Raw genomic sequence first — 20305 nt, forward strand, 5'->3', positions numbered from 1 at the left:
TAAAATAAATGCTCCTCTTTCCCACGTTAAACACAAAGAACTGAAGGGATAAAAAAGGAACGAAAACAACCCAAAGTTGATTGCAAGAGAAAGCAAAATATATGGTATTTGGTACACTTTATTAAACTTAATTAGCAGCTAGCCAATACCGATTACACTGATGTTGAGAAATAAAGAACACCGCTAGCTACTGTAATGCATACTGCACAAATTTGAACTTAGATGAATTGATCAGTTTCTTCTATAAAGCTAAAATCAATTTAGGTGTTTAGCTTTTACAAAACTTCTCTCTTTTAACTTTTTTTTTCAAAAGCTAAAATACATAAATTGATTTTATCTTAAATAGAAACTCAATTCATTTTATTTTCTTATTTTCCTTTCAGTTTATATAAACAAGATCTTAATAAAGTTACTAGTTTCTCAAATCACTTAAAAGTATAGCATATATCACTTGAAAATGTACTTGACAATACCAGGGAGATGGGTCTTCATAAAGTAATCATCCCAATTAACCTCTTTCGTATCAAAGTAAAACAAATCTGTCTCTGTCCCACTTTGTTTTGCTGCCATTCGCAACTTCTCTGTGTTCATATCATCAAATCTGCGTGCATAACATTCTGTCTCAGTTTATACCTCATAAAGACTATAAGTAATATGTTAATACTGCATGTGTATGCAATTATATGTGATTAACATGCTAGCTAGATTGAATTATTGAAAAAACATGCATTGAAGCTGAATGCATGCATGTAAAGTCCCTATATTATAGTTTACGACACTTACACGCCATCGAAGAACATGTAAGGCCTGTAAAGTTCAACCATCCGCATCACAACCTGGATCTTCCTGTGGAGCTCAAGATAAGTTCCTCGAAAATACTGGCAAAGTGCAGTATTGGCCAGCTCAAGTCCCTATTAAATAGAAAATTTTGTCAACAGCTTTGTTAAGAATTTGAAGTTAAGTGGTAGTAATGATTGTCATGAATCAATCATGTCAAAAACTTAAGCTGTTAGTTGAAAACGACATCCATGAAGCTTAAAATACCATGTCATGAACTAATTATCCCAAAGAGTTTATTTTTCATTCAATGTCTGAATAAGATAATTTTTCTACTTTCCCGTGCCAACCAATCAAAAATCATTCTATTATCAACATCCTTGTTAAGAATTTGAAGTTAAGTGGCAGTCATGATTGTTATGAATTAATCACGACAAAAGCTTATTAATTGAAAATGACATGATACTTAAAAAGAAAAGCTAACAATACATTTTTTTAACACACTCTTTTAAATACACCTACTCTCTATTATTGATTATTGAAAATTACAAATTTTTGTAGTTTTCACCTTTCTTTTAGTGTCTTTCTCTCTTAACTTGTAGTTTTTAATAAATTTCAATTAATGGAAGAGTGTGTAACACTTCTCTACTCAAAATACTATGTCTTGAACTAATTATTCTAAAAAATTTAACTTTTATGTATTGTCATAGTAAAATTTTTACATTATCAATTAATTAGAAATTATTTTAAATAAATTATGATTGAATGATAGGACAAAAATTCAAATTAATAATAGATGGAGATCCAAGAAAGATTTTATATAATAATTCTGAGTTTAATTTTTATGTGTTGTCACAGTAAAAGTTTTAGTCGTGTCTAACTAAGAAATCATTTTAGACAATTTGGATTGAATGACAGTGTCCAAGCTCAAATGATGTTATATTACATTCTAAGTTCTAACAATGATGATGACTAGTCAAGGGAGCTAAACTACATAAGAATTAACCTTTAGTGGAAGTAGGTAGCGAATGAACATATATCTCTGAAAGCTATCCATGTCGGTTAATACAGTTACTCTGCCAACCTTGACCGGTGTTCCATCCTTGTTTATCCATGGTTTTGCCGTGAAATATTTTAGTCCATAGTCTTGGAGATTCAAGTATGTGAGTGGATTTCTAAGAGAGGAACCCACATGATATACAATATCACTTGGCTGCTTTGCATGAGCCACCATGGCCACTAGCATTGCATTCACCACCATGTCAGCTGGTACCTGCTCATCATTAATTCAATTGATGGTATTGAGATCAGATAAGAGATGGAGAATTTAATAATAAGAACAAGACAACAATGGGTTCCATGAAGTAACTCACCACATCCACAACTCCGTTTATATTTCCAAGGAAGCATTTTAATTTTCCTTTCCCATAAGTAACAGCTAAACTGTCAATGGTTCTGTAACAAGCATAAAGGAAAAATCTTTCATCTTGAGCTAAATACATATGACTATGTTGTACAAAAATTACTATTTTCTTGAAATCAAATACATGTTTTTTAGTTGGTAATACATTATCTTAACTTTGATAAAAAAAAAAACATTTTCACAACTTCTGTTTTATATATAGTGACTAATTAATTAATTGACTGTAGCTTTAGTTCTGAAATTTATCGGTGTAATAGTTCAATTACTTAATCATGTAGGCATATATTTAACCAAACCAAGAAAGAAATTGATTTCATCTATAGCTTAGTGGTGAATAAGTGAGGAAATCATCTATAAAGTTGGACCATGAACCGTATATACGTTAAAAACATTGTTAGATTCCATTTTAAAATCTATTATTCACTTTAATTAAAGTTATCAATAGATCGAGAATTGAGATACACGATATGAGATTTTTTAAGAAACATACCGATGATTTTCATATAAGCAAACCATCACTTTATTACTCAAGTTTTTGGGATGAAGTGATCTAGCCTTGTGGTGTTTTAAATTTACAAATTAAATGCAATTAGATGCTTGAGTAATTGATATAGGTCACTCACTATATATATTGGTTGGACCACCAAGAACTCCTCTGTCTTGCACTTGCACTCTTAAATCTTGTTACTTATTTTTATTAAATTGTTATATCAGTTGGTCAGTATTACTTCATTCGATTTGAATTTAAAATTGTCTCATTTTTAACTAAAAAAATCAACTCACCCCTTAAAAGATAGATTCAATATTTAGTTCTTCCTCTGTACTCATTTATATATATATATATATATATATATATATATATATATATATATATATAAACAAAAAAATTAATTTAAATTTTAAATTTTAGATTCAAATATAAACAAATCTAACACTCTTATTTAATGATATTATTCATAAAATACTTTATTTAATTATAATTCTATTTTCAAAAACTTTATTTTATTCATGATAATTTAGGAATAATTTTATTTTTATTTGAGATTAATAAAATTAAATAATTTCAACTAAATTTCTTAAACATTGTAAAATAATTATTTTTATTTATATACGATTCTCGAGAGAATATTTGATAAAGTCATATATTAACTAGTATCCTTAAAACATTAATTAAGAAATTAAAATGAGAAATATTTTTATTAAAATATGTAAAATTATAACTTTTTTAACTCGCTCCTATAATCTCTACAATAAATATCTTTTTTTTAATTCTTTAACTAATGTGCTAATTAAAGACATTGATTAACAACATCTTTCATAAATGATACTAAAACTTTGATTTACCTTACACCCTCAGCCCAACCAGGGAAAGGTTCTCTTAATGTGCTTGTAACGATGGTGGGACGCATAATAACAACGGATAGGCTTCCTTTTAATTGTTCCACAAGCATCTCTCCTACTGCCTTCGTAAATACATATGTGTTTGGCCATCCATACACCTTTGCCCTGATCATAATTAGAGATACCAAACATGATTATGGTAAATATTGTTTGGTCATTACAATTTCCTACAGTACAATCTCTCACAAAATAAATAATATTATAGAAATCTATACGCTGTATCAGAAAAAGAAATCATTATATATCATGAATATTGTCATAATGCCTTTTAGCTTCTTAAATTATTATTATATTTTATTTCTTTAATTAATCAATAAATGCCTAATTGTTTTATAATAATTTAATGTCTTATAGGGCATGAGCCACATGATGAAGTCATTGTCCTTTCCATTCTCTAGAAGGACAGCCATATATATTTATTAGATGGATGGTCAAGATTATAATTTATATTTACAATTTTCATTTCTTTTATTAGCCGATCGAGGCACAATTAATTTTGAGCTTGAACAAGAAGCTCAAATGAGTCAATGGCTTCTAGTTCGTCATGATATTTCACATTTTACTCTAACACTTGTGGTTATCAGTTGTGACAGAATGAGGGCCATTCATTAACTGCACATTTGTTTGTGCATATTGTTTCCTATCCATCTACCAATTAAACACATTGCACGTATCTTTGTAGATTTGGGAAATAAAGGTCGATATTGTTTCTTTCCTTTGGTCCCAGAATCTTCTATATTTAGGGGGTGACACGTACTTTGGAATAGTTAAATGTGTGCATATGGTAGCAGGATACCCTAACTTATTCACGTCAATTTGTACAAAGTAGAGACCCACATGTTTGTGTATGGATCCTATATATATAATCACTTGTACATAGCGAATAAAATCATGTGTGATAAACCGAAAATTATTATTTTTCCCATATTACGTATATTTTTATAAACTATCATGCACATGCTGTGAATGTTAGCCAGCTGCACCCTGCATGTTCAGAAGATTTTTTCAAGAATGATATTAATCAATACACCGTTGCATCTTTATTAATTCTCTACCTCTCTTGCATCTTTTTTTTTTTTTTTAAATCTTTTTTTCTCCATCACATTACATCCTATTACATATTCTACTTCTATTTCTTCTCTACCTATTTCTTACATGAATGTAGTATAAAAAAAATATCATTTTCCCTAAAAATGTGCTGATGTGTTTATAACTAATGGAGAACTGAACTGATTAAAGCTAAGCTGAGTTTGAAAAGCAACTTCGTTGCTGAACTTGAACATCCCTCGGCGGGACCACGCACGCATTGTTCATTCAGAACATTAAAAACATGCAAATTTTCGTCGTTGGAAAAATTTAGCATGGAAAAGTTAGTACCTAATTTATTCTATATAAGTTATATTAGAAGTGAAAGTTGCTTAAAAATAAATAATTTTTACATAATGAGTTTCAATATTAAAGTTGTTAATGTGGGAGATTGTATTAAAAAGAAAGTTACTATAAACAATTGTTATATATATGTCAAACAATGAGACTCGCTCGCATATTTTGAAATGAGAAAATTATGCAACTTTTCTTTAGTTGCTGAGATAACAATGTTATTAGTAGTTAAGCACGCAGATTAGTTTCTAAGATGACAGATATTTACTAAGATAAGAAAGTTAATATAAACAATTGTTATATGTCTATCATTAGTTTTTTTTTAGGAAAGAATTGAGTATTTACTCATGACTAAAGCTAACATATGTATAAAAAAAGTTGTTTAGCTTTTTGCAGAATGTTATGATGAAAATTAATTGGGATAAGTAATTACATTATTATCCCCAAATGAACCATCATGTATATCTTAGCTCGGGTATATTTAGTAGAGATGCTAATGAAGAAATTAATTAGTTAGCTTGTAGATTTTCACAAACCTGCTAATACCCAGGTTCTTCATAGCTATTTCAATTTCACGCTCTGTAGCCCCTTGCTCTCGTAGTTCATCCAATTTGTCACACACTATTGTCCTTTCTGCTTCGATGTCTAGTCCAGACACTCCATTTAGTGAATCACCAAAGTGATAGGGGTCTTCTAGTATGAGTCCACCTCTCTCACCACATACATAAGCTGAAAATGAAGTGTAACATCTCTGTGAGACACTTTTTTTTTTTTACAATGAGATCGATTGACGTTGACATTAATTAATGTTGAAGATTAATCTAGAAAAATGTAGATGTATAATTATTGGCCCATTATCTAGAGAGTTCTACATCTATGAAGATGTTGTAGTATGTAGAAACTTTTTGATGGATGTAGAAAAATATCTTATTATCTAAAATCATAAAAGCATCTAGAACATTATAGAGATGGATGGTAGATGATAGATGAGTCTAAAAGACTCTAAGACTAAGTAATATAGAAGTGTGTATAAATCACCTATGTAACCTATATAAAGGCATAAGTTGTAGCAAACCATGTAATGTAAGTCAAGAAGCTAATAAGCACAATTCAAGTTAAGGTGTTAATTTTCTGAAAACTCATCCTCTTCCTACTCCAATCATTTTTATCATACATTTCTACCATATCCTTCCATAGAAAAAAGGCATAACCATGTTCCATATCCTAACAGTGGCATCAGAGCAGTGTTGATCCTATGGCCTTTGCTACATCACCTAGCCCACCAACCTTCAACTATAACCAAACCTTAGTTCCCATATTTAATGGGGAAGTATATGATTATTGGAGCATCCAAATGCAAACTCTATTCATCTCACAAGACTTGTGGGATGTTATAGAGAATGACTATCCAGTCCTAGAAAGCCAAGAAGAATTGGCTACGTGGACAACAGTAAAGCAAAAGGAATACAAGCAAAACAAGCAACATGATGCTAAGGCTATGCTATTCATCCAACAAGGAGTTAGTAGAGAGATCTTTCCAAGAATCATGCAAGCAAAAAAGGCAAAGGAGGCGTGGGAGACTCTGAAAAATGAATTTAAAGGCACAAATAAGGTAATTTCTATTAAACTTCAATCTTTATGGAAGGATTTTGATACATTAATAATGCGGGAAGATGAATCTATACAATCTTTCCTCTCTCGTGTCTCTAATATCTTCAATCAAATTAGAAGTTACGGGAACACGATTGAAGACAAGAAAATAATACTAAAAATATTAAGAAGTTTTCCCGTAAAATATGATCATATTGTGGCTGTCATAGAAGAATCAAAAGATTTATCTAAACTCACTCTAGTAGAATTAATGGGCTCTTTAGAAGCTCATGAAGCTAGAATGAAAAGATTTGAGCAGCCACTAGAGCAAGCATTCCAATCTAAAATTAATATCTCTAAAAATGATGGAGATAAGAAAAATAACCACGGTAAATTTCCTCGAAAAAAAGGAGAAGCATTTACTAATCGTGATAAAAGGAGCGGAAAACAATGAAGTAATAATGCTTCAAGTTCCCATTGCAAATTATGCAAGAAAAATAATCATGATACAAATGATTGTCGGTACAAATGCAAAAAGTGCAAAAGGCACCTACACTACGAAAAAGATTGTTTTTACTGACAAAAAGAAGAAACAAATTTTCTAGAAAATGAAGAATTCTTTGATCATACTTTGTACTCCGCTTTATCTTCTCAAGAATCAAGGGATGTATGGTATGTTGATAGTGGTTGTTCAAACCACATGACAAAAAACAAAAGTTGCTTTGTGCAACTAGATGAGACAATAAAATTCAAAGTTACATTTGGTTATGGAAATGCTCAAACAGTTGAAGGAAAAGGCACCATTGCTATTAAAACTCAAAATGGTAGCCAAAAATATATCCATGATGTTTTTTATGTGCCAGGTCTTACTCAAAATCTTCTAAGTGTTGGTCAACTTATTCATAAAAATTATAAAGTCATCTTTGATGATGATAAATGTAATATCATTGATAAAAGAAAGTGCCAAATTATTTCTATCAAAAAGGCTCCTAATAAAGTCTTTCCTTTATTTATGCCATTTGGGCAAAACAATGCATCGAAATGTGATAATATGGATTAGTCCATATTGTGGCACTTGAGGTATGGTCATCTAAACTTTAATGGCCTCAAATTATTAAAACAAAAAAATATGGTGCTTGGGCTTCCTTTTGTTTCATATAACCTTAAAGTTTGTGAAGGCTGCATTTATGGCAAGATGCACAGGTTACCATTTCCAAAAACATCTTGGAGAGCTAAAGCTCTACTTCAATTGGTGCATGTTGATATCTGGGGACCATCAAGTACTCCCAACTTTGGTGGAAGAAGATATTTTCTCCTCTTCCTTGATGACTACACTCGAATAATGTGGGTGTACTTCATCCAACAAAAATCCAATGCATTCTCTTGCTTCAAGGAGTTCAAGGCCCTAGTGGAAAAGCAAAGTGGGCATTCCTTCAAAATCTTGAGAACAGATCGCGGGGAGAATTCAATGGGCACATATTCATCAATTTTTGCAATGATCATGGCATCAAGAAGGAGCTGACTGTTCGTCATACTCCACAACAGAGTGGTGTCGCTAAAAGAAAAAACAGAACCATTGTGGAAATGGCTTGATCGATGCTACAAAATAAGAACTTGCCAAAGAATCTATGGGCAGAAGCTGTTAGCACAGTAGTATACATCCTCAACCGTTCTCCAACTAAAGCAGTCTTAAATATGACGCCATATGAAGCATGGTTCAACAGAAAACCAATAGTTGATCATCTTAAAGTTTTTGGATGTGTTGCTTATTCGCACATTCCAAAGAAGAACCGAGAAAAGCTCGATGAAAAAGGAGAAAAGTGCATCTTTGTCGGCTATAGTGACAATCTAAAGGTTACCAATTATTCAAACCAGATTCAAAGCAGCTGATCATTTCAAGAGATGTCATCTTTAACGAAGAAGCAAGCTGGCAATGGAGTACTGAAGTCAATGAGACGCAAGAAGTAACCAATCCAAGCCCGTGCACACTGCCACCATCACTAACACAGTATGACCAACAACACCAGTAAGAAGAAGTAAAAGAAGTCCCACAACAACAACTTCGAAGATCAGGAAGGCCACACAAACCGAATCCAAAGTACGCAAATGTTGGATTTTTTGCCTGTGAACCTCAAAAGTTTGAGGAAGCATCGAAAGAAGAAGTTTGGAGAAAAGCCATGGACGAGGAAATCAAAATGATAGAGAAAAATCATACATGGGAGCTCATGCAAAAACCAGAAGACAAAGAGATCATTGGCCTGAAATGGGTTTATAAAATTAAATATAATGAGGATGGAACAATCCAGAAACACAAAGCACGACTTGTCGCTAAAGGCTATTCACAACTGCCCAGAGTTGATTTCAATGAGACATTTTCTCCCGTTGTGCGCATGGAAACAATCAGAATTGTACTAGCCTTAGTTGCACAGTTGAAGCTACAAGTCTACCAGCTAGATGTAAAATCAGTTTTCTTGAATAGAGAGATTGAAGAAGAAGTCTACGTGGAGCAACCACAAGGATACAAAGTTCAAGGAGAAGAAGACAAAGTATATCGCTTGAAAAAGGCCCTTTATGGTCTCAAGCAAGCTCCCCGAGCATGGAACAACAAAATAGACAAATACCTCGTCGAGCATAGATTCCTCAAAAGTCCAAGTGAGTCATCACTATATGTGAAGATGCAAGGTAATCATTTCTTGATTTTGTGCCTATACATAGATGATTTAATCTACATCGACAACAACTCACAGATGATGGAAGAATTCAAAAAGACTATGATGCAAGAGTATGAAATGACCGATCTTGGACTCATGAGATATTTTCTCGGCATGCAAGTCAAGCAAAGACCTGGACAAATATTTGTCTCGCAAGAAAAATATGCGGATGACTTACTGAAGAAGTTCAACATGCAAGATTGCAAACCACTTGCCACACCTATGGCGATGAACGAGAAGCTTTCAAAAGATGATGGGCAAAACAAAGTTGATGCAACAGTTTATAGAAGCCTAGTCGGTTCGCTAATCTACTTAAACAACTCAAGGTCAGAAATCGTACATGCAGTTAGCATCGTGTCTAGATTCATGAGTAACCCAAGCAAAACACACTTTACAGCAGCCAAGAGAATCCTAAGATATGTCAAAGGCACAAAGGATTTTTGCATTTTGTATGAGACAGATAGAGACTTTAACTTGACAGGTTATACAGATAGCGACTGGGTAGGAAGCACAGATGATAGAAAAAGCACAAGTGGATATGTGTTTCTTCTAGGCAACAAAGCAATATCATGGGTGTCAAAGAAGCAAACGACGATTGTTCTATCATCAACAAAAGCAGAATACATGGCTGCAAAAAGCGTTGCGTATGAAGCGACATGGCTCAGAAAAGTTCTGCAAGATGTACAACAAGACTTCAAGACTCCAACAGTTATTCATTGTGATAATATGTCAGCTATTGCAATGACTAAGAATCCAATATTCCACAGCCGTACAAAGCACATTGAGATTAGATACCACTTCATCAGAGAGCTCGTGGAACGTGGAGAAATCAAAATGGAGTTATGCAAGACTGAAGAACAATTAGCAGACATCTTCACCAAGCCAATTGCAACAGAGAAGTTTATCAAATTCAGAGACATGCTTGGAGTTCAAGACTTTTCTAGATTAAGGGGGAGTGCTGAAGATTAATTTAGAAAAGTGTAGATGTATAATTGGTGGTCCATTATCTAGAGAGTTCTACACCTATGGAGATGTTGTAGTGTGTAGAAACTTCTTGATGGATGTAGAAAAATATCTTATTGTCTAAAGTCATAGAAGCGCCTAGAACATTATAGAGATGAATGGTAGATGATAGATGAGTCTAGAAGACTCTAGGATTAAGTGGTATAGAAGTGTGTAGAAATCACCTATCTAACCTATATAAAGGCATAAATTTTAACAAGTCATGTAATGTAAGTTAAGAAGCTAATAAACACAATTCAAGTTAAGGTGTCAATTATCTGAAAACTCATCCTCTTCCTACACCTATCATTTCTATCATACATTTTTATCATATCCTTCCATAGAAGAAAGACATAACCACGTCTCATATTCTAACAATTAATTTACACTACTTACCTGTTGATACATGAAGAAGAATTTTGAGTTTAGCACATTGTTTAGCAAACTTCATGACATGCTTAACTCCAAAGATATTTAGACCCAACGCTAAATCGTACCTGCATTTAATTTTCAAGGAAAAGAATTAAAATAAAGAAAAATTCATATCATTATTGAATGAGAAAATAAATTAAACACTCAGTATAAAATATTTTTACGCTATTATATCTAATTATATATCACTATGTCTAATAAATTTATTAATTTTTATAATAACTATTTTAAAAATTATATTAATAATAATTTTTATTTGATTAACAGTATATAAATTTTTAATTCTTTTTAAGGAAATGAAAGTTTTTATATTTACTGTACATAACTATTAAACTCGTTAAATTGGTGGAAAAAAAAAGTCTTATGATACAAAAGCTTGTACCTTTCATCAAACTTAGTTGTAGCTGCCAAATTGACAATAACATCTGTCTGGTTGCAAATCTCTTCCCTTAGAATGGAATCAGTTAAACCCAAGTCCTCGTAAGAAATATCCCCCGGCACCAGAGTCACTTTTTCCGAAATAAAGGACTTAAAATTTGCACCCAATTTTTCCTTTAGCACAATAAATAAGTCCTTCGCTATGATCTAAATGCCAAAAGTACATGTATTAAGCGCATATTAGCCACAAGTTTAATTAAATAACATGTCTGGCGAGAAAATTAATCTGTGTTCACTTAATAACATGTATGGTGAGAAAATTAATCTGTGTTCACTTAATAATGATTTAGACAAGCTTGAAAATGAAATATGAAGCAAGCCATGTATCTACTTGAAGTCCTTAATCTCATGCTTAACTATAGTCATAAATACGCCCAGGAGTTATAGATGGGAAAAAGGTCACAAGAAATGTTATGATGAAGACTATTATCAATTTTTCCAAAAAAAGAATACTATCATTTTTTAAAAATATTTTTCAACACACTCTTGCTTTACTTTATTTTCTAAATTATCAACACATTTTAAAAAGTGATATGTTAACAAAACAAATGATTGATTTTTAAATAACGAACTGATGATAAATAGTATGTTAAATTATTAGTATTTCTCTTTTCATGCTTTTGGATCGATGTTGTGAATTGCACCCTGCTACAATAGGATCTGAAATAATTTTGCTCCAAATTAAGCAGTTTAAAAAATGACACTTTAACTCCCCGTAATTCCTATAAATTATGTGATGCGGGGAGCAATAAATCCAAAGCTAGATATAAGTATAACTTCTAATTTGTGAGGGCCAACTACAACGGTGATTCATCCCCTTATTCACGACATTTTTCTCACCAAACGAATATATGAGAAAGCGAAAGATCGAAAATGCAGAGAATGGGCTACACGGCATTGACTTTACTGCACCATGCAGAAATTTAATCATCACCACCACCATATATAATAATAATAATAATAATTGTGCATTTACGTCTACAATTTACCCTAATGCATGCCATCTTTCGCTCCAAACGAGTATATGAAAAAGTATGATTGACTTTCATGGACAGTTTAGGACGAAATTATATGTCTGATAATATAAAAGGGTAAATGATGCAACATGTGATCAGAAAATCTGATATATAAGAGTGTATATATATTATTATTCATTTGAAAAAAAATAATCTTCTGATACTTGGATATTATTTCATACTTAGAGAGTGAGAAGAGAAAAAAAAATAACATATAACAATAATTGATATGATGTGATGGGAAAATAGATAGAAGAAACTCAAGAAAGTGATTGAGTGTAATGAAGTATTTGATATATAAAAAGTGTTTGTCCATGGTACTCTAATATTTGTGCATTTACCTCATTTTGCAATCGATAATTAGCTGATTTGGCATCCGAAGCTCTTAAAAGAAGAAAAAGCTTCTTAACATTTGGTTGAACCCTCAATATTTTCTCCAGAAAAACTGTGAAACATAAACCAAAGATATCACCAATATAGCTAAAAAAGTTCGCATCTAGCACCTCTGAAGGAGGGGGGGAGAGATAGAGAGAGCATACTTTTGGCTAGAAAGCCAGTGGCTCCAACAATTAAAATGGTCCTGTCCTGAAGAAAGTTAAGAACACTTCCTACCTCCATGGAAAAGAAAATGTATTGAGAAAGGCAAAGAAACCAAAGTGGCTTCTAGCTCGGACAAGAGGCAAATGGTGAGAGTGGAATCTAATGCGAGCCATTTCATATAAGAAGAGGAAACAAATAAAAATCATAGAGCAATTATGACTCATGAGATGGGCTGTGGATAAGCTGTTCGTGTCAGTGAAGTGAAGACTTTAAAAATAATAATAAATAAATAAATATATTCTCTCTCATATTCAAATTAATTAGCTCAAAATTAATTACTATCTCACTAGAGGTTACGTACGTGATCATTCAATTACTACTAATTGCTTAGACAGATATTTATACAAATTAATAAGAAAAAACATGTTTAATTAGTAGTGTAGTTATTGTCTCGTTTAAATGTGCCTATAAATCCTTCCACCAAACTGTCTTAGATATTTGGTCCTGGCACATGAAGTGTATGAATCAACTCACCCCCCCCCACTGACTCTGTCCTACACGAGTCAGAACTCAGAAACAATGACACTGCCGTAAGTTCATAAAATTATAGAGTGAGTGTCGTAACTGGTCTACTCCGATCCTATAAATGAATCTAACATTAGATCATTACAGATATCAACGTAATTGAGAGTCAAAATTATTTAATTTACTTTTAAAAAAATTAGTACTTTTACTTTATCTTTTAATTTTAAATTTTTATGATTTGATTTAATGGTATGTATTTTTCTCATCCTCTCTTGATAAAAGTGATTTCACTTAATAGTATGCGTGATCTCTATCTCTATATATACCTCACACATATTAGCAAAACAATTTTACACATCATTATAAAGCTGACATGATGGTTGATTTACAACTCTTATTCTTATATCCCTTTGTATTGATTTACACTTTGGTTTTAGGTTTAACAAAGTTATGTTAGTAATTGTAAATTAACTTTTTATCCCTCTATATTATGACTAGTCAAAACTCAAAATACATAAAATAACAATTTTAATGTTAAAAATGTATAGGTGTGGATACGTATATGAAGCTATCTGAAATACACATTTAATTCAGTTTTGAGTTTGTCATCTTCTCTTTAATATTTTTTTCCAACCGACAAAGACACTAAGTGGCCAAGAGTAAAACAAGTTAAACAATATGTTTTCTTTTTTCAACTGTACATGTAGTGAGCCTTTTTTTTTTCAAATAAAGCATCACATATAATATTTTCATTTATTATAATTAAGTTTATCTTTAATTTCATTTTATAATTGTAATTTATAAGAATAGTTATTAATAGAAGGAAATAGAATATATATATATATATATATATATATATATATATATATATATATATATATATGAGACATGTCATATCAACTCTTCTTGCTTCTTGATATGAGAAATGAAAATTATTAATGAGTCATACGTATTTAGTGGTCACATTAACTCATAAAAATGTCATGAGCATTTATCAATCTTGACTATACAAATAAAACCTAATAATTTATATTTACATTTCCCTTTTATTGATAAGAAAAATTCTTATTTGATATATACACATATCTCTCGGTAAGTAAATGTTCTTAGTTGATCAATATGCTAAACCACAAGACCACAGGCACAGCACACACACACGTTTAATCTGCGAATTGTGTAGGCGCATTTTATTTAATTGACTGAAAATTATGAACCTACGACCCGCGCTGACCATATAGATCAAACGGATCACCCGTGCGCCACAACCCTTCTACGTACTCACCCTTTAATAATAACTACACTATGCCACAACAACAGATAAAAAAGAAACAGATATTGTTGAAAGAGTTAATTTATATGAAACGAAAAAAAAGAAAGAAAGAAAATCATGAAGTGATGGATTGATCCGAAAGTACAACACCTAACAAAGTATCGTGAAAACATTAAAAAAGGTCGGTTTCTTTGTGAAGGCTGGAGCGTGAAATTGTTTTGTGATGGGGTATGTACGAGTGTTCCCATCAGACAATCGACATTGTCCCTTCTCACTTTCAATTTGGATTTGTCCAGCAAATTCCATTGCATATGATCAGCGCTAGTCGCTATTAATTAAGAAGTTCCAATATAAACGTTAATGATCATCAAATACTCGAATTCAAATTTTGAGTATACAAATGCATTAAATATTCGAAACAATTAAAATTTGTTATCTATAGCAGTTTCTCCCCGCTCAAAGCAAGATTCCCTTCTGCGGAAAGATACACACATATATGTATAACCGTGTAAATGGCATGAACGTGTAGAGTGTATGCTTCAAATTTAATACTAATGCCATCATGCAATGTTGAGAAATAGATAAGCACACACGTATAGCGGAGATCGACTTCATATTTAGATGTTGGGTTTAGTTCAGTGGGCAAATTGTCATCGTATATTGGCATTATATATTAATAAAACAGTTGGAAGTTACATTAGATGCATATATATTGAACTGGTCTAGTTGAGGATCATTACTTGTCTCTGTACCCTACCCTTAGTCAAGTGTCATAAAAGAAACTTGTTGGGATATAAACCTGTTTGCCAGATATAGGCGAGCGGTCATTTTGGGCTTTAATTGTGGAAATGAATATCAATATCAACTTTTGCATGACAACACAGCCATATTTTTGTTGATTATCATTAGAATAATATTAATCTAGCATCTACCCGTTAGTTTAATCAATGAGTTTAAATACGTTTGCTTTTACTTATAATATATATTTTGTTATATATAAAAATGATTGAAAAATTTAAGCTATCCAAATAATATTTGGGAAGAAATAAATACCTGGATAAGCAGCCAGCAACAATGGTTTGCTTGTCGTTTTAGGAATAATGAAATGTGGTCTATGATCCATGTGCCCTTAAAAGGGGCTAAATGATAAGAAGGTCCTTGAGCAAGCTGGATTTGGAGTTTGGACAATGATAGATGTTTACTCTTGGGTTGTTGCCGGCACATTAATGTTAAAAACTACCCTAGTTACCAATTGTAAAAGGATATTATTAATCTATATTACAAATTAAATTTAAATGTTATATTTATTCAATATATCAGATGATATATATATATATATATATATATATATATATATATATATATATACACACACACACACGTTAAATGTGTATGGCTTTTTATGTTAATAAATTTTATCAGAAAAATATAAAAAAATTGTTGGTTTTTATTATTATTTTGAAAAAAAAATTATAAAACATGTTTTAAATAAAAAAATATCTAAATCAATATTAATATATTACATATAAATTAGTAAGTATATTTAATAATTCAACTCTTAATTTCTAATGTTAATTTTTATTTTTCATAAAACATATTTTAAATAAAGTAACAAAATTCTTACCTTTTACTCCCTCCCGTTTCAAGTACAAGAAAAAAAACTCATATATTTTACTCTTAAATATATATAAATCTCAACTAATTTTACTTTATTTTTTTATGTCAATCTCTAAAATACATTTTATTTTATTGGGGTTTTATTTTAATATATGACTCTTTTCATTCTTGATATCAAATTTTAATGAAAAATAATTCAAAAAATATATCTTTTAATTGAGATTAATGTATAATTAGATGATGTTAACTAGTCTTTTTATTAGTCTAAATTAGTTTTTCTTTAGCTTATTTTCGAGATTGGATGAAGTATTTATATTTATTCACTACTATATTTATTAAGCCATTACTATTCTCGGAAGAAAAAATAACTTGAGTGAGGAACGTAGATTTTGGACAAAACCATGCGAGATGTGAGATTTTGTGTTCTGACATATGCTGGGCAAGATGAGTTTTAGGTTAAAGATGGTTACACAACCTTTGCTGTCATGTGCAGGTGTAATTATTGGCAGATAACTGGATTGCCATGTAATCATGGACGTGCCTGCATAACTGATTAACATAGAGAATGTGAATATATAAATGCTGTCGCCAAGACTATATATTCAAATACTATGTAAATATTGCTCATGCTAAAATAACTCATCCTACGCCTTATATTGATGTTAACAATAGAGGAAATTATCCTCATATTGACCCCTTAATTACTCTGAAGAGGATGCTAGGTGTGGAAGATTAATCTAGATGTAGATATATAACTGGTGGTCCATTATCTAGAGAATTCTATATCTATGGAGATGTTGTAGTGTGTAAAAACTTCTTGATGGATGTAGAAAAATATTTTATAGAAGCACCTAGAACATTATAGAGATGGATGATAGATGAGTCTAAAAGACTCTAGGACTAAGTAGTATAGAAGTGTGTAAAAATCACCTATGTAACCTATATAAATGCATAAGTTGTAGCAAGTCATAGAATGTAAGTCAAGAAGTTAATAAGCACAATTCAAGTTAAGGTGTCAATTTTCTGAAAACTCATCCTCTTCCTACTCCTATCATTTCTATCATACATTTCTACCATATTCTTCCATAAAAAAAAGAAGCATAACCACGTCCCATATCCTAACAGTGGCATCAGAGCAGTGTTGATCCTATGGCCTTTGCTACATCACCTAGCCCACCAACCTTCAACTATAACCAAACCTTATTTCTCATATTTAATGGGGAAGCATATGATTATTGGAGCATCCAAATGCAAACTTTATTCATCTCACAAGACTTGTGGGATGTTATAGAGAATGACTATCCAGTCCCAGAAAGCCAAGAAGAATTGGCTACGTGGACAGCAGCAAAGCAAAAGGAGTACAAGTAAAACAAGCAACATGATGCTAAGGCTATGCTATTCATCCAACAAGGAGTTAGTAGAGAGATCTTTCCAAGAATCATGCAAGCAAAAAATGCAAAGGAGGTGTGGGAGACTCTGAAAAATGAATTTCAAGGCACATATAAGATAATTTCTATTAAACTTCAATCTTTGTGGAAGGATTTGGATACATTAATAATGCGGGAAGATGAATCTATACAATCTTTCTTCTCTCGTGTCTCTAATATCTTCAATCAAATTAGAAGTTACGGGGACACGATTGAAGACAAGAAAATAATACTAAAAATATTAAGAAGTCTTCCCGTAAAATATGATCATATTGTGGTTGCCATAGAAGAATCAAAAGATTTATCTAAACTCGCTCTAGTAGAATTAATGGGCTCTTTAGAAGCTCATGAAGCTAGAATGAAAAGATTTGAGCAGCCACTAGAGCAAGCATTCAAATATAAAATTAATATCTCTAAAAATGATGGGGATAAGAAAAATAACCACGATAATTTTCCTCAAAAAAGAGGAGGAGCATTTACTAATCGTGGTAAAAGGAGCAAAAAGCAATGGAGTAATAATGCTTCAAGCTCCTATTGCAAATTATGCAAGAAAAACAATCATGATACAAATGATTGTCGGTACAAATGCAAAAAGTGCAAAAGGCACCTACACTACGAAAAAGATTGTTTTTACTGACAAAAAGAAGAAGCAAATTTTCTAGAAAATGAAGAATCCCTTGATCATACTTTGTACTCCGTTTTATCTTCTCAAGAATCAAGGAATGTATGGTATGTTTATAGTGGTTGTTCAAACCACATGACAAAAAACAAAAGTTGCTTTGTGTAACTCGATGAGACAATAAAATCCAAAGTTACACTTGGTGATGGAAATGTTCAAACAGTTGAAGGAAAAGGCACCATTGTTGTTAAAACTCAAAATGGTAGCCAAAAATATATCCATGATGTTTTTTATGTGTCAGGTCTTACTCAAAATCTTCTAAGTGTTGGTCAACTTATTCATAAAAATTATAAAGTCATCTTTGATGATGATAAATGTAATATCATTGATAAAAGAAAGGGCCAAATTATTTCTATCAAAATGGCTCCTAATAAAGTATTTCCTCTATTTATGCCATTTGGGCAAAACAATGCATTGAAATGTGAGAATATGGATGAGTCCATACTGTGGCACTTGAGGTATGGTCATCTAAACTTTAATGGCCTCAAATTATTAAAACAAAAAAAATATGGTGCTTGGGTTTCCTTTTATTTCATCTAACCTTAAAGTTTGTGAAGGCTGCATTTATGGCAAGATGCACAGGTTACCATTTCCAAAAACATCTTGGAGAGCTAAAGCTCCACTTCAATTGGTGCATGCTGATATCTGGGGACCATCAAGTACCCCCAGCTTTAGTGGAAGAAGATATTTTCTCCTCTTCGTTGACGACTACACTCAAATGATGTGGGTGTACTTCATCCAACAAAAATCCAATGCATTCTCTTGCTTCAAGGAATTCAAGGCCCTAGTGGAAAAGCAAAGTGGACATTCCCTCAAAATCTTAAGAACAGATTGCGGGGGAGAATTCAATGGGCACATATTCATCAATTTTTGCAATGATCATGGCATCAAGAAGGAGCTAACTGTTTGTCACACTCCACAAAAAAATGGTATCGCTGAAAAGAAAAACAGAACCATTGTGGAAATGGCTCGACCGATGCTACAACACAAGAACTTGCCAAAGAATCTATGGGCAAAAGCTGTTAGCACAACAGTATACATCCTCAACTGTTCTCCAACTAAAGCAGTCTTAAAGATGACGCCATATGAAGCTTGGTTCAACAGAAAACCAATAGTTGATCATTTTAAAGTTTTTGGATGTGTTGCTTATTTGCACATTCCAAAGAAGAACCGAGAAAAGCTCGATGAAAAAGGAGAAAAGTGCATTTTTGTCGACTATAGTGACCAATCTAAAGGTTACCGATTATTCAAACCAATTGATCATTTCAAGAGATGTCATCTTTGACGAAGGAGCAAGCTGGCAATGGAGTACTAAAGTCAATGAGACGCAAGAAGCAACCAATCCAAGCCCATGCACACTGCCACCATCACTAACACAGCATGACCAACATCACCAGCAAGAGGAAGTAGAAGAAGTCCCACAACAACAACTTCAAAGATCAAGAAGGCCACACAAACCGAATCCAAAGTACGCAAATGTTGGATTTTTTGCCTGTGAACCTCAAAAGTTTGAGGAAGCATCGAAAGAAGAAGTTTGGAGAAAATCCATGGTCGAGGAAATCAAAATGATAGAGAAAAATCATACATGGGAGCTCATGCAAAAACCAAAAGACAAGGAGATCATTGGCCTGAAATAGGTTTACAAAATTAAATATAATGAGGATGGAACAATCCAGAAACACAAAGCACTACTTGTCGCTAAAGGCTATTCACAACTTACGGGAGTTGATTTCAATGAGACATTTGCTTTCGTTGTGCGCATGGAAACAATCAGAATTGTACTAGCCTTAGCTGCACAGTTGAAGCTACATGTCTACCAGCTAGATGTAAAATCAGCTTTCTTGAATGGAGAGATTGAAGAAGAAGTCTATGTGGAGCAACCACAAGGATACAAAGTTCAAGGAGAAGAAGACAAAGCATATCGCTTGAAAAAGGCGCTTTATGGTCTCAAACAAGCTCCCTGAGCATGGAACAACAAAATAGACAAATACCTTGTCGAGCACAGATTCCTCAAAAGTCCAAGTAAGCCATCACTATATGTGAAGATGCAAGGTAATCATTTCTTGATTTTGTGCCT

The 20305-nt window shown here is 32.2% G+C and overlaps 1 protein-coding gene across 1 annotated transcript; it reads right to left on the bottom strand.

Moving 5' to 3' along the window:
* Positions 1 to 56: 56 nt before the first annotated feature.
* On the bottom strand, positions 57 to 12865 carry LOC114378582 (fatty acyl-CoA reductase 3-like). Its single transcript, XM_028337219.1, has 10 exons — positions 12710 to 12865; positions 12512 to 12615; positions 11099 to 11301; positions 10681 to 10781; positions 5518 to 5710; positions 3545 to 3706; positions 2151 to 2232; positions 1784 to 2050; positions 784 to 911; positions 57 to 601 (listed from the first exon to the last, which is right to left on the bottom strand). The coding sequence occupies exons 1-10, from the start codon at positions 12786 to 12788 to the stop codon at positions 448 to 450; spliced, it is 1473 nt and encodes a 490-aa protein (XP_028193020.1). The 5' UTR covers positions 12789 to 12865; the 3' UTR covers positions 57 to 447.
* Between the last annotated feature and the right edge of the window lie 7440 nt (positions 12866 to 20305).

The sequence above is a fragment of the Glycine soja genome, chromosome 12 (genome assembly GCF_004193775.1).
Source record: "Glycine soja cultivar W05 chromosome 12, ASM419377v2, whole genome shotgun sequence".
Taxonomy (NCBI): Eukaryota; Viridiplantae; Streptophyta; class Magnoliopsida; order Fabales; family Fabaceae; genus Glycine; species Glycine soja.